We start from the raw sequence: 16,448 nt of genomic DNA on the forward strand, positions 1-16,448 counted from the left end.
TCTATAAAGCTACACTTCTCTTTACACAGTGCTGCGGAATTACAAACCAATCCTGAGATGAATTCTTTCTCTCCCATATACACCTATATGAGAAGTGCTATCTTTTGGTGTTGCTGTGTGCCACTAAGTTGATTCTGACTTATAGCGACCCTGTAATACAGGGTAGAACTGTTCCGTAGCTATCTGTAGTGCCTAAATATTCAATGGAAATTGCCTGTTCTGATTAGAGCTCCCCTGACAGATAAATAAAACAAACCAGTTGCAATTCCAACTCATGGTGACTCCACATGTATTAGAGTAGTACTGTGATCCACAGGGTTTGAGATGACTGATTTTTAGGAAGTTAATTCCCAGGTCTCTCTTTTGAGGCACCTCTGGGTGGACTGGAACTTATAACCTTTTGGTAAGCAGCCCAATGTTTTAACTGTTTCCACCACACAGAAGCTACAATAACTAACTAACCCAAAATTCCTTACTGCTCTGTGAGAGCCTCCAGGTCCTTTCTAGATTATCCTGTGCCACAAAAGTTTCCAATCATACCTCAAACACTCAAACAAACCCTTAAGAAAGCTATGAATTCTGACACTTTTAGTCTTGAAATATATGTGACTTTCCACTTATCATCTTTAGAACCCTTAAACCTGTAAAAGTACTACTACATTAGACTGGACCTGTAGGGTTCCTTCCATACCGAATATCATGAATGAACATGCTTGCTGCTATCTGGAGCCTACTACATGGCACTCACCCCTATCTTCACATATTTCCCTTGTCATTCAGCCAAGATCAACTTAAGAAAGTTTTGCATGTCTTACCTCCTGAAAAAGAAAGTAATTATTAAAAATGATTTTTTGAGAAGTTAAATGATATTATTGTAAATGGAATCTGATTTTTAAAGTGTTAACATATCATAACTTTAAAATGCAATCTGTGAGGGAGCAATAGAACAAGAAAATATGACATAAATGAAAACAAAGTAGATTGGGATTCAAGGGCCTAGAGTCCACTGCCAGTTTGGCACCAAATAGTTGTGTGTTCATGGGCAACATATTCAATATTTCTGAGTCTCCAATGTGTGGCCTGTTAAATGAGAAGGCTAGATTCAATGATTTGTATGGTCAATTCAAGATTAAACAATCTTGATTTTAGAAACAATCTGCATAAGATAAAGAATGCTTGGAACAGTCAACATGGGGTGAGCATTAGGGAAAATAGGTCTGCACTAAACACTCATCCAAAAATACTTAAAGTTCTCTTTCTGATTAGGAGATAAAACACTGAAGCTTGAACTCCTCATTAAACACACACACACACACACACACACACACACACGCACACACTAATAATCAAAGTATTAGATCTCCTTCTTCAAATATTGCTCCCTTCTCAAGAAAAAGTTTTTCTTCTTAAGGTTTTCCTGAGGGCAACTTTGATATCCTTATTCCTCAAACTATAGATTAATGGGTTTAACATTGGCACCACAATGGTATAGAACAGGGAGGACACTTTTCCTTGGTCAAGAGGAAAAAGGGAAGGTGGTTTGAGATACATGAAAGCCCCAGAACCGAAGAAAAGAGAAACCACAATTATGTGGGAGCTGCAGGTACGAAAAGCTTTGTACCTACCCTCAGTAGAGCTAATATGGAGAATGCTAGAGAGTATTACAGCATAAGAGATGAATATGGTGACAATAGGCATTCCGATGTCGAAGGCTACAACAATAAATAACACCAATTCATTCACATAGGTGCTTTTGCAAGAGAGATCAAGGAGAGGAAGGATGTCACACATGAAATGATTGACAAGGTTATCAGCACAGAAAGTCAGACTCATTATGCTTCCCATATGGGCCATGGCACCCAAAAACCCTATCACATAGGCACCTAACAAAAGGAAAAAACAGACCTTTGGAGAAATGGTGACTGTGTACACCAATGGTTTACAGATGGCAACATAGCGGTCATATGCCATTGCTGAGAGAATGAAGGACTCAGACACAACAAAGAAGCAGAAGAAAAAGAGTTGAGTCATACACCCTGCGTGCAAGATGATGTTCTTCTTTGACACAAAACTCATCAGCATTTTGGGGGTGATGGTAGTGGAGTAAGAGAAATCTATTAAAGAGAGGTTAAAGAGAAAAAAGTACATGGGTGTGTGCAGGTGAGAGTTCAGCCCAATCAGAGTAATCAAGCCCAGGTTCTCCACCACAGTGATCACATAGGAGCAGAGAAACAGGAAGAAGAGAGGAATCTGGAGTCCTGGCTGGTCCGTTAAGCCTGCGAGGATAAACTCTCTCACAGAAGAATTCTTGGTTGCCATTCTCCTCTCGGATACTCTGTGGGGTAACAGAAAAGAACCACTTAGAGGGAAAGAAATATTGCCACTACCCTTCTAGTATCTGCACTCCCTCCTTGCCTTCTTGGGAATTAAGTCCACAGAGAGAGACTGAAATTATGATAGAAAAATCTTTACTGTTTGCTGTGGATCTCTCTTCACAACACCAAGTGACTTTACCTGTCCAGAATATATACGAGGCTAAACTTTTTCTCCAGGGTGAGAGCTGGTGCTGCTGGGGAGAAGGGTGCAAAAACAAGGTGAGTGATTGTCAGATCTTTAAGTATGTGCATTTTCTATGTCCCTTCCTCTTGTGTCTCTTCTTTGGTTGCTGAAACCTGGTCCTCTTCTCTGAAGACAGCCCTGACAGTCAGAAGTCACTGTGATTCTCATCGGAGCCTCCATCTCTGGAACAGGCTCTGAATCAGAGCAAGAAGATGACTAGTTATAATTTCAAGAAAGGCTGGTCTTATGAGAGGTTGAGAGTAGTTGCCCATGAGGGGTTTTTTTTACCATCAAATTTACACTCCATGAGAATATTAAAAAAGAACAACCCTATACTACAGAGTAGAACTACCCCACAGAGTTTCCAAGGAGTGGCTGATGGTTTTTACTGCCAGCCTTTTAGTTAGCAGCCATAGCTCCTAACCAGTATGCCACCAGGGCTCCATGAGAATATAGGGGACAAGAGTCATGGAAGTCTCCTTTCTTGTCAGACCTCGGACTACTGTGATTAATTCCGGGAATGAATTTAGCTATGAATAAATTATTGAATGTGCTCCTTCGTTTTCCCCAGAGTTCTTAGCTCAAATGACAGTACATTTAATAATGATCTTTTAAAGCTAACACTTATTTAGCAATTACTATGAGAGTCTGTGCATTAAATGCTATGTGACAATGTTATTATTCCCATTTCAATGAGATTACATAATTAGCCCAAAGTTACAATACTATTGGGTTGCAGCCAGAAGGGGAACTCAGGCAGTCTGACTCCCATGGTTTGTGCAGTTACCTGACAGATGAGGTCAGGCAGGCACTTGTCTTCCTTTAGTTCAGAGCAACAATGCTATACTCTACAGTCTCTTAGCCACGATTGTTCTGGGAAGGGAAATGGGCCTAGTGAAAAGCTTTGAGGTCAGAACACTCTTCTCCCAGTGTCTTAGGCTGAGTTCTCTAGAGAAGAAAAACCACTAATGCGTATAAATATAAAGAGAGAGGTTTATATTAAGGAAACAACTCACGTGATTGTAGGGATTCGAACATCCCAAGTCCTTGGATCAAAATAGAGTCCTTTCCCAATTCATGGAGCCTCAGAAGCTGGTGAACCCAAGATGAGCAGGCTGGAGTGCAGAGATCCTGCTCACAGGTTGTGATGGTTGAGGAATCCCCAAGGTCAGCAGGCAAGACTGCAAGGTTTCTACTGAGTCATTTAGCTACAGGGGCTGGCGAACCCAGGATAGGCAAGTCAGGGAGCAGGGCTCTTCCTCGAAGGCCGTGAACATGAGAAAATCCCAAGAAGGACAGGTAAGCTTCCAGCTCAATCTCCAAGAACCAGAGGTCAGACAAAAGACAGCTGCTGGATCCAGAACAAGCCAACAACATTTGCAAGGTGAGCAGGAAGGAAGTAGGCAGCGGAAGGCCAAGAGATGAAGGCTGAGGGGGCACAGGCCCTACCCCCATTAATATCACTCAGCAGATTCCACCATGGGGGTGATCATATATCAAATTTCAACAGAAAAATGATCACAACATTATACAACTGCCAAAACACTGAGAATCATGGCCCAGCCAAGTTGACACAAAATCTTAACAATCACACCCAGTTCTGATCAAAGGATAAGAACCTCTAATTTATCTTATACCTCCTTCTGCACTGAAGAACATGATTTCTAATTGCTTATTTACCCAAAATATCCGTTTCCAGGGAAAACAGAGCATCTTTCCCTAACCAGTGGATAATAGGTGATTTAAGTTTTGTTTTGAATTACAAATTCTGATAAACTATTAACACAGAGATTCCCTAAGGATCATTACCTCAGGGATTACCTTCCCTAAGGAAGAAGAAACGTTTGTTTATGCCCTAGATATTACTTGATTTGGCTTTTATAGACTTAATACTTTCATTCAACTAACATCTATTCAGCACTATTAAGAAAAAAAATCATTGTGAAAAACATACTTATCATTACCATTTGTTGAGTGCACAATACTGTACCAGACACAATACCCTTATACTGACTCCTAGCACCATGATCCAAAAGGACTATACAAATGTAATCTTGTTTATTCCTCACAATAATGATACTCATTCTAAAGGTAAGGGACTCTGAGAGACAACATGTTTCTGAGCCCACACTCATGTCTTCGCCTGTCTGACTTCAAGTCCCTTATTCTTAACCACTAGGCTAAACTACCTCTTGATCAGAGCTACTGAAACCCATCAAGCAGGGTCCTTGCCTTCTTGGATCTGAAAGCCTCTAGGGAAATACAAATAGACACATTAACTCATATAAAAAAGTGTTTAGAACCAGAAACAGTAAATCCAAAGGGCTGTTGTAATTTAGAAGAGCACATTCAATAATTTATTCATACTCAAATTCACTCTAGGAATTAATTGTACTACTCCTAGCTCTGACAAGAAAGGAGACTTCTCTGATACCTCTCTGCTATATTCTCATGGAGTGTAAATTTGATGGTAAAAAGAACCACTACTGGGCAATGGCTCTCAAACTCTGCTAAGACCAGTCTTTGTCTAAATTACTAACTAGACAAAAAGTTCCCCTGACAGCCCCTGACTCCCACCCACATTTCCCGAGCACGTCTCTCAACTGACTTTCAAGCTACTCCAATCTCACAAATTGAATCCCAGTAGTTCAGATCCCCAGCAAATCACCACAGACAAATTTGTTCTTCTTTGGTTTGCTTTTTTTTCTCTTTCCGTTTTATGCTTCTCACCCCAAACTTCTACCCTGACAAAAATTGCCTATCCTATATCTCAATCTCTCAGACACTTGCTTATTTACTCTGACACTAAGCCAATAGACTCATAAAATTTTAGACCTTAAAATACCCAGGAAATAATCAATCTAATCCAGTGGTTCCCCAAACTTGACGAGTCATAAAAATTACCTAGGATGTTTGTTAAGAAGGAATTCTGGGCTCCACCCTGACATCTTGACAATATTAAGTCTTCCAGTCCACGCCACAACATGGATGAACCTTGAAAAGCTTAGGCTGAGTGAAATAAGCCAATCATAAAACAACAAATATTGAATGAGATCACTGATACGATATACATAGAATAGGCAAATGTATACAGATCGGAGTTTAGTAGTGGTAAGCAGAGGCAGAAGACAGATGAAAAATCAGAAATATTGTTTAGAACACATTGTGTTTCTGTTTATTGTGACGAAAAATTTGGCAATGAACATTGGCGATTACTACACAACGTGACTGATATAATAAGTCTCACTGAATTGCACACATGAAAAATGTTGAATTGCCCAATGTAGTGTTATCTGCTTTGTACAATAGTCAAAGGAAGAAACAGCCCAGGATCTCCAAGCTTGAAACAAATGCTTAGAACTAGCTTCATCAAGGAGAATTACAGCCTTTCATGAGGCTTTTCTTTCCCAGCCCCACAGGCTTCCAGCCCCAGGAGAATGGCTACAGAGAATCATTCTACTGTGACAGAATTCATTCTAAGAGGATTAACAAATCGGCCAAAGCTCCAGCTCCCTCTCCTCTTCCTTTTTCTAGGGACCTACATGTCACCATGGTGGGGAACCTGGGCATAATCATGCTCATTTGTCTGAATTCCCAGCTTCACACCCCCATGTACTACTTCCTCGGCAATTTGTCATTTCTGGATATGTGCTATTCCTCTGTCAGTACTCCTAAAATGCTGGTGAACTTTCTGTCAGAGAAAAACAGCATATCTTGCATGGGGTGCATGTCACAACTCTACTTTTTCCTTGTTTTTGTCATTGCCGAGGCTTACATGCTGACAGTGATGGCATACGATCGCTATGCTGCCATCTTCAGCCCTTCGCGTTATAACATCACTATGTCACATCAAATCTGCTCCCAGCTACTGGCTGCAGTCTACAGCATGGGCCTCATTGGCTAAAAAATAGAAACTGGCCTCATGTTAAAACTGTCCTATTGTGAGAGACTCGTCAGTCATTACTTCTGTGACATCCTCCCTCTCAGGAAACTCTCCTGCTCTAGCACCTATGACATTGAGCTCACACTTTTCTTTTTGGCTGGATTCAACATCTTACTCTTTGGTTTCACCAACCTAGTCTTCTATGCCTTCATCCTTTCCAGCATCGTATGCATCAGGAGCACAGGGGGTAGGTCCAAAGCCTTCAGCACCTTCAGCTCCCACTTCACAGCAGTGGGAATGTTCTGTGGATCTACTGCATTCATGTATCTAAAACCTTCCACAGCCAGTTCCTTTGCTCAGGAGAATGTGGCTTCTGTGTTCTACACCAAAGTGATCCCCATGCTGCACCCTGGAATTATATTCTGAGGAACGAAGAGGTTAAGGCTGCCATGCAGAAAACACTGAGAAGAAAACTGTCGTAATGAAAATATTATTATTCTTTCTCAATTTTAAAACTAGGTTGTTATAAATACCAGAGGAAAGTCCAACCATGAATGGGGAACACCAATTCTCTACATGGTTGGTGACCGTCTTCTCTCTTTTCTCTTCCCTCCCACCCTCTCTCTTCTCTTACTATTTTCAAGTTCATATTTTCTCTTGTTCGAGATCTATTCTCTCTATCCTGAGCCCTTTGATAAACAGTTACTAACTTTTTTTATTTAACATAAATTTTAAACTTTAAGCATTGAGTTTGAGAGTCATTCATTGTTTATTAGCTCCCACAGAGAAAATATTATTACCATTACCTTCTATAGAGAAAATATTATTACCACATTGTGTCAATGGAATTGTTCTATGGATCTGCTGCATTCATGTACTTAAAACCATTCAAGGTCACTTCACTGGCTCAGGAGAACATGGGCTCTGTGTTCCTACACGACAGCAATCCCCATGCTGAACCCTCTAATTTACAAAGGACCAAGGAGGTGAAGGCCACCATGCAGAAAACACAAAGAAGACTGGTTGCAAATGTCATTATTCTGTCTCAAGTTGAAAAAAGAGATACAAATATAGGGGGAAATCCTCCAAAGATTTACACACACATTGATAGAGAGCAAACATTTCTCAACATGACTGATGAAGTGCATCCGCTCATCTTTTCCCTTCCCTTTTTAATGTCATGTATTTCATGTTTGACTCTACTTGGGTCTTGCCGATTTCAAGTTTATGTTTTCTTCTATCTAGGATCAGTTTTTTCTATCTTTGGACTTCTAATAAACATTTACCTATTTGGATTATAATATAAATTTAAAACTTTAATCCATGACTTTAAGAAAGCTATTTTTGATTTATTATCCTCAATAGGGAACATATTACCCAAACTAATTCTCGTAATTTGCATTTGGTGTACACAGGACAAATGGAGATAAATGCTACTTAGCAGCCTAATTTGCTGCTTCCTGGAGGGTCAATCTGTCACTTCCCAGGGGGTCTTGAGGAGGAATGGGATGCAACAGTTCCTTGCCATGAGGATTTACTTATCCACCCCGACTGGCTTCTTCACCCCCAATTCCTTTTTGCTGGTGTTGCTTTTTTTTGGCATCTTTTGGTTTCTTCCCTGCCTCTCCCCTCCTCCCTCTCTTTCTCTTGAACACTTGACTCCTTGTGCCATCTTTGCTGCTTCTTGACAGGCTGTGAAGCACTACTCAGCTGGGTAACAGTTTCCATGGTCTAAGTCACTACGCTGGTGGGATCCACGGCGGAATTTTTTTTCTTTTTGTTTGTTGGTTTTTTTCTCTCTTTTTTCCTTTCTATTTTTTTCATTGCTCAGTTTCTTGTCTCTTTCTACCTACCTTCTTTTCCTGTCCTCTGAATACCTGGGGCTGTGTATCATCTCCAAGTGAGGCTATATTGCATACATTTGGGGTTGCTTCCACAGTCTATGCAACCACGTTGGAAGGATCCCTGAGGGCATTTTTTATTTTCTTTCTTTCTTTTATTTTCCTTATTTTCCTTAATTTCTTGGTTTCTTGTCTCTCCACTCAAATGGCAGCTCCCTCAGCACTTTTTTTTCCTCCTGTTTCTCTCTTCTCTCAACCTAACTCCACACATCACGACCTTCCCCTCTCCCTCCCTCCTGCCTATCTGCACCACATGCTGAACATTGCACTCCCAAGCAGCAGAGGCATGGCCTACCAGACCCTCTCCTGCACTGACCTTTGGCTCACCTGTCAGCCCCAGTATGTGCCTCAAACAACCATTCCAGACCATCCCCTTCATCTGGACTTGCCCTGCTCCACCATAGCTGAGCAACTGGCTCTGACCATGGACAAGGAGGTGAAAATATCATGTCCACAGACAAGCAAACAGCAAAGAATGCACAGCCCACCTGCTCAGACATAAACAAATAAAACAAAAAAAACATGATGAAGCAAACAAATCTACAAACAATAAATAAAGAAAATAACTACTGAATTCCCAAAGATAGCAGAAAATATAAAAATATATCTTTAAAAAAATGGCAGGATGGTGTTAGTAGGCATCCAATATAAAACACCAGGTGACTTTCCAGTAGAAGAAAAGGCACTAGAACTACCTGATAGGGAATCCAAATCTCTAATATTCAGAGATATCCAAGAGTTGAAGCAAAAAGCCAACAAAAATGAGGAAAAAAATAGACAAATTCATGGAAAATGGAAGAATTCAGGAAAATAATACAGGAACAAAATGCCAAAATAAACTCACAAATAGAAATCATACAAAAACAACTAGAAATTCAAAAGATAAACAACAAGATTTCGGAAATGGACAGTGTCATAAAAGGGCTGAGGAACAGGTTTGAAACAAGGGAGATAAGGTCAGCAAAATTGAAGACAAATACTTGGATAAAACTTTGAGGAAATATCAGAAAAAAGAACAAAGAAAAATAAAGAAACACTGAAAATTATGTGGGATACAATCAAAAGCAAAAATTTTTGAGTGATCAGAATTCCAGAACATAGTTAGAAAACAGAAGACACAGAGAAGATCATTGAAAAATTGCAAACAGAAAACTTCCCTAAATGAAAAATGAAAAGCTGACCATTCAAGAAGTTAAATGAAACCCATATAAGATAAACCCTAAAAGAAAATCACCAAGGCATATCATAATCACACTCACAAAAACCAAAGAAAAAGAATCCCAAGAGCAGCTCAGGAAAAATGAAAAGTCACATACACAGAGGGAACAATAAGACTAAGCTCTGAATACTCAACAGGAACCATGCAGACAAGAAGGTAATGGGATGTCATATATAAACCTTGAAAGAAAAAAATGGCCGTCCAAGAATAATATATCCTGTAAAGCTCTCATACAAGTATGATGGAGAAATCAGGACATTTCCGGATAAACAGAAATTAAGAGAATATGTAAAAATCAAAACTAACTTACAAGAATTATTAAAGGAAGTTCTTCAGTTTGAGAAAAAACAACATCAGACAACAACCTGACTCTAGGACACAAGATCACACCAGCCAGATATCAACCTAGGAAACGAACTCTCAAGGACTATCCAAAACCAAAAGAATTACAACGGGGAACCAGAGAGTTTAATCTCTAAACGACAATGTCAGAACAATAAAAGAGGGAATAAATAGTGTAGGTATAGAAATTTCTAATAGCGTGGAAGGCAAGGAGATTCCAAGTAACAATAGACTGGTTCAAACCTAGGAAGGTTAATTCAAGGTAACCATGAAGGAAGTTAACAAACCTACTCATCAAAATAAAGAAGAAAAACATAAAGTCTCAGTAAATAAAAAATTTACAAAAACAAAAGAAATGAAAAAAAAATCCGCAGACAAAAGTAATTCAGCACAGCAAAGAGGAACAAAAAAAAAGTCAGCACTACAAAAAAAAAAAAAAACTACAAAATAACAGCAAGAAACTCACACCTACCAACAATTATACTGAATGTAAATTGCCTAAATACACCCATAAGGAGACATGGAGTGACAGAATGAATTAAAAAAAAAAAAATAGAATCCATCAATATGCTGTCTACAAGAGACACACCTTAGAAACGAAGACATAAATTTATTAAAAACCAAAGGATGGAAAAAAGTATACCAAGCAAACAGCTACAAAAAATAGCAGGAGTGTCAATACTAATCTCAGATAAAATAATTTTTAAAACAAAATCCACTATAAAAGACAAAGAAGGGCCCTATATCATGATTAAAGAGGTGATCCCTTAAGAAGACATAACCACAATAAACATCTACAGACCCAATGACAGGTCTCCAAAACACATAAAACAAACTCTAACGGCACTGAAAAGAGAGTTCCACAATAATAGTAGGAAATAGAACATATAGAAAGAAACTCAGCAAAGACACAGATGAGCCAAAGAGCACAATCAGCCACCTTGACCTCATAGACATATATTGGACACTCCCCCCAACGGCTGCAAAGTACACATTCTTTTCAAATGCACATGGAACATCCTCTAGAATAGACCACATCTCAGGCCACAGAGCAACCTTCAACAAAATTCAAAACATTGAGATAATACAAAGTATCTTCTCTGCCCACAATGCCATCAAGGTAGAAATTAACAACAGGAAGAGAAAGGGAAAAATGTCAATTACATGGAAACTGACTAACACCCTCCTTAAAAACAATTGGGTAATACAAAAAATCAGAGATAGAATTTAAAAATTCCCGGAATCAACTAAGAATGAAAACACATCATACCAAAAGATTGGGGACACACCTAAGGCAGTCCACAGATATCAATTTATAGCAATAGATGCATACATCAAAAAAGAAAAAAGCACAAACCACCTGGACCAAAGGAGAATGAAGAACACCAAGGTCTCACGATAACTATGAGCCCAAGAGACAGAAATGGCCACATGAACCAGAGACTTACGTCATCCTGAGACCAGAAGAACTAGATGGTGCCCAGCCACAACTGATGACTGCCCTGACAGGGAGCACAACAGAGAACCCCTGAGGGAGCAGGAGAACAGTGGGATGCAGACCCCAAGTTCTCATAAAAAGACCAGACTTAATGGTCCGAATGAGACTAGAGGAATCCCAGCGGTCATGGTCCCCAAACCTTCTGTTGGCCCAGGACAGGAACCATTCCCGAAGACAACTCATCAGACATGGAAGGGACTGGACAATGGGTAGGAGAGAGATGCTGATGAAGAGTGAGCTACTTGTGTCAGGTGGATACTTGAGACTGTGTTGGTATCTCCTGTCTGGAGGGGAGATAGGAGGGTAGAGAGGGTTAGAAACTGGCAAAATTGTCACGAAAGGAGAGACTAGAAGGGCTGACTCATTAGGGGGAGAGTAAGTGCGAATATGGAATAAGGTGTATATAAGCTTATACGTGACAGACTGACTTGATTTGTAAATGTTCACTTAAAGCTCAATAAAAATTACTTAAAAAAAAAGAAGAAAGGAGGTGGGGCCAAGATGGCTGACTAGGCAGATGCTACCTCAGATCTCTCTTGCAACAAAGACTAGGAAAAACAAGTGAATGGGTCACATACATGACAATCTACGAACCCTGACCATCAAACACAGGTTTAAAGAGTTGACCTGAGTGACAGGTGAGCAAAAAGCTGCCCCTGAACCAGCGACCACTTCTGGAACCCGCAACCCACCCCACAGCCTTGAGCCCCCGCGGTTCCTTGGTGCCGAGTGGCGGGGCTGATTGCGGCTTGCTGAGGCGGGGCAGGCATGGGACACAGCCCTAACCCCTAGCCCCCTGGGGTAACCTCCGTAGAGACTCAGCCATGCAAGCAGGCTGCACACTGACAGGGCTAACGAGAGATCGAACAACCACGGGGAAGCAGCGACTGTTTTCAGAGCCTGGAGCCAGCATCCCAGTCAGAAAACCTTCGCACCAATCTTTGGTCTGGGCACAGGGAAGCTGAGCACGGCATCCAGATGGCACAAACATGGGGTGCAGCCGCAGCCCCCTGAAGTTACCCCAGGGGAAGCCTAGCCAGTGCGCGCAGGCAGCGCAGCAATGCGGCTGAGAGGAGGAGAAGTCACCGGGAGGCAGCAACTGATTTTGGAGCCGGGAGTGCAACATCCCAGCCGGGGAACCTTGGCTCTTGGCTTTGGACTGGGAGCGGAGGAACTAACCACGGTTTCTGAGACAGCACAAGCACAGGACGGACGCGGGCCTGACCCTCGGGGGCAATCTCTACCCAGCCAGCACACACAGTCGACACGCCCCTTGGGAATCTCAGATAAAACAGTCATCCCAAGCAAGATAAGTAACTTTGTCTATATTCCTGGGTGTACTCTCTCCTATCTGATGCCTCCCCTCCCCTTCCCAGGCAGCTTCATTAACATTGGAATTTCCTTGGCCAGACAGTGAAGTGCTCTGTGTTTTTTTATTTTCTTTGTTTGTCTGTTTTGTCTTTTCCTAACCCATTCTCCTGGCCTGAGAGAAGCAGCTACAAAAAACCCAGGGACCAAGAATCCTACCCTGACTTCCTGAAATTGGACTAAAAATACAGAACCAGCTTCAGCCAAGCATTTGTGATCCACAGTCTTGAGCTTTCATCCCTACAGGGAACAAGGTGACTATTATAATGCAAAGGCAATTCTGATAGTGATCTGACTGTAATTGTTTTAGTGGATTACTGGAAAGACAAGTTTGCCATGTCTGATATCTCTGCATATTCAACAGAGCCCTCACTGACCCACAACTGGGAACTGAGGGCTGAAGCTCCACCCAAACCACCTAACCTCCTGCCACAGGGGTCTGAGGATAGTGACATCTACCAATCTGTAGAGGTACATGAATTGGGTGCCTACAGTACAGCTGCAGAGCCCACCCACCAAAGTGCTTTAGGAATAGAGACACACCTACCTCACTGGCACTTGGGGGAAGCCTATCAGCATTCTTCCCCCCCGGAATGTGACCCCCTACTGCTACTAGAATCTGGTGCACACAACTATCACCACTACTCCTCTAAGCGAATAGGTGACAGTCTACCCCACACACTTGGTAACCCAAAATCAGATTCTACTCAAGAATAGTGAATGTACTCTTAGGCTTATACTTCTGGTACTGGCCCAAACCAGCTGGTAAGAGGACATAAGTGACTCAAAGCCTACAACAATCAAGACAGCACAGTCTAGTAGCCCATCTTTGTATATTGAAAGAAAACAAAACAAGATAAGACTCAGTAATCAAATATAAAATAAATCATTACAATATCTTACAGATGGCTCGGAGACAACAGTCGATATCAAACCACATAAAGAAGCAGACCATGATTGCTTCTACAACTCCCCAAATTAATGAATCAAAAATTTTCCCAAATGAAGATACAATCCTGGAATTGCCAGATGCAGAGTATAAAAGATTAATTTACAGAATGCTTCAAGACATCAGGGATGACCTCAAAAATGAAATAAATCAATCTACACAAAAAGCCAAGGAACACACTGATAAAGCAGTTGAAGAAATCAAAAAGACTATTCAAGAACATAGTGGAAAAATTAATAAGCTACAAGAATCCATAGAGAGACAGCATTCAGAAATTCAAAAGATTAACAGTAAAATTACAGAATTAGACAACTCAATAGGAAGTCAGAGGAGCAGAATCGAGGAAGTGGAATGCAGAGCGGGGGAGGTGGAGGATTAAGCAATTGACATGAATATAGCTGAAGAAAAATCAGATAAAAGAATTAAAACAAATGAAGAAACCCTAAGAAACATGTGGGACTCTATCAAGAAGAATAACTTGAATGTGATTGGAGTTCCAGAACAAGGAGGGATAACAGAAAATACAGAGAGAATAGTTGAAGATCTGCTGGCAGAAAACTTCCCTGACATCATGAAAGATAAAAGGATATCTATCCAAAATGCTCATTGAACCCCATATAAGATTGATAAAAAAAGAAAATAACCAAGACATATTATCATCAAACTTGCCAAAACCAAAGATAAAGAGAAAATTTTAAAAGCAGCCAGGGCTAAAAGAACGGTCTCCTACAAAGGAGAATCAATAAGAATAAGTTCAGACTGCTCAGCAGAAATCATGCAGTCAAGAAGGCAATGGGATGACATATATAGAGCACTGAAGGAGAAAAACTGCCAGCCAAGGATCATTTATGCAGCAAAACTCTCTCTCAAATATGAAGGCAAAATTAAAACATTTACAAATAAACACAAGCTTAGAGAATTTGCAAAAACCAAACCAAAGCTACAAGAAATACTAAAGGAAATTGGTCAGAAAATCAATAACATCAGATAACAACACAACACAAAGACACAGAACAGAACAGAACAGAACATCCTGATATGAACTCAAATAAGGAAATCACAAAAACAAACTAACATTAATTTTAAAAAGGAAAAAGTACTCAAAAGAGGGAATCATTGAACTCATTATGTAAAAGATCACCATAATCAAAAAGAGGGACTAAATACAGGTGGCATAGAACTGCCATACGGAGAGGAAAACAAGGTGATAAAGGACGATACAACTTAGGTTTTTACTTAGAAAAACAGGGGCAAATATTAAGGTAACCACAAAGAGGTCTAAGAATTCCATAACTCAAAATAAAAACCAAGAAAAACATAATGACTCATCAAACATAAATTCGGCTACTATGAAAATGAGGAACACACAATTTACAAAGAAAAACCTCTCAGCACAAAAAACTAAGTGGAAAAATGAAATTGTCAACACCACACACAAAAAGGCATCAAAATGACAGCACTAAACACATAAAAAAAAATTTTTTTTTAAACACATACTTATCTATAATTACACTGAATGTAAATGGACTAAATGCACCAATAAAGAGACAGAGAGTCTCAGACTGGATAAAGAAACAGGATCCTTCTATATGCTGCCTACAAGAGACACACCTTAGACTTAGAGACACAAACTAAAACTCAAAGGATGGAAAAAAATATATCAAGCAAACAACAAGCAAAAAGAGCAGAAGTAGCAATATTAATTTCTGACAAAATAGACTTCAAAGTTAAATCCACCACAAAGGATAAAGAAGGACACTACATAATGATTTAAAGGACAATTGACCAGGAAGATATAACCATATTAAATATTTATGCACCCAATGACAGGGCTGCAAGATACATAAAATAAACTTTGACAGAACTGAAAAGTGAGATAGACACCTCCACAATTATAGTAGGAGACTTCAACATACCACTTTCAGAGAAGGATAGGATTTCCAGTAAGAAGCTCAATAGAGACACGGAAGACCTAATTGCTACAATCAACCGACTTGACCTCATAGACCTATAGAGAACACTCCACCCAACAGCTGCAAAATATACGTTTTTTTCTAGTGCACATGGAACATTCTCTAGAATAGATCACATATTAGGTCATAAAACAAACCTTTGCAGAATCCAGACATCGAAATATTGCAAAGCATCTTCTCAGACCACAAGACCATAAAAGTGGAAATCAATAACAGAAAAATTAGGGAAAAGAAATCAAATACTTAGAAACTGAACAATACCCTGCTCAAAAAGACTGGGTTATAGAAGACATTAAGGAGAGAATAAAGAAATTCATAGAATGCAACGAGAAGGAATACACTTCCTTTCAAAACCTCTGGGACTCAGCAAAAGCAGTGCTCAGAGGTCAATTTATATCAATAAATGTACACATACAAAAAGAAGAAAGAGCCAAAATCAGAGAACTGTCCCTACAACTTCAACAAATAAAAAGCGAGCAACAAAAGAATCCATCAGGCACCAGAAGAAAACAAATAATAAAAATTAGAGCTGAACTAAATGAAATAGAGAACAGAAAAACAAATGAAAGAATTAACAAAGTCAAAAGCTGGTTGTTTGAAAAACTTAACAAAATTGATAAACCATCAGCCAGTCTGACTAAAGAAATACAGGAAAGGAAACAAATAACCCGAATAAGAGACGAGATGGGCCATATCACAACCGACCCAACTGAAATTAAAAGAATCATATCAGATTATTATGAAAAATTGTACTCT

At 39.9% G+C, this 16,448-nt stretch overlaps 1 protein-coding gene and 1 pseudogene across 1 annotated transcript; one reads left to right on the top strand and one right to left on the bottom strand.

Moving 5' to 3' along the window:
* Positions 1–1,386: 1,386 nt before the first annotated feature.
* Positions 1,387–2,319, bottom strand: LOC126060758 (olfactory receptor 8B12-like). Its single transcript, XM_049857023.1, has one exon. It carries the CDS (start codon positions 2,317–2,319, stop codon positions 1,387–1,389), a length of 933 nt encoding a protein of 310 aa, XP_049712980.1.
* Positions 2,320–5,996: 3,677 nt separating this feature from the next.
* On the top strand, positions 5,997–6,924 carry LOC126061136 (olfactory receptor 8A1-like; annotated as a pseudogene).
* Positions 6,925–16,448: the final 9,524 nt, after the last annotated feature.

The sequence above is a fragment of the Elephas maximus genome, chromosome 17, assembly GCF_024166365.1.
Source record: "Elephas maximus indicus isolate mEleMax1 chromosome 17, mEleMax1 primary haplotype, whole genome shotgun sequence".
Taxonomy (NCBI): Eukaryota; Metazoa; Chordata; class Mammalia; order Proboscidea; family Elephantidae; genus Elephas; species Elephas maximus.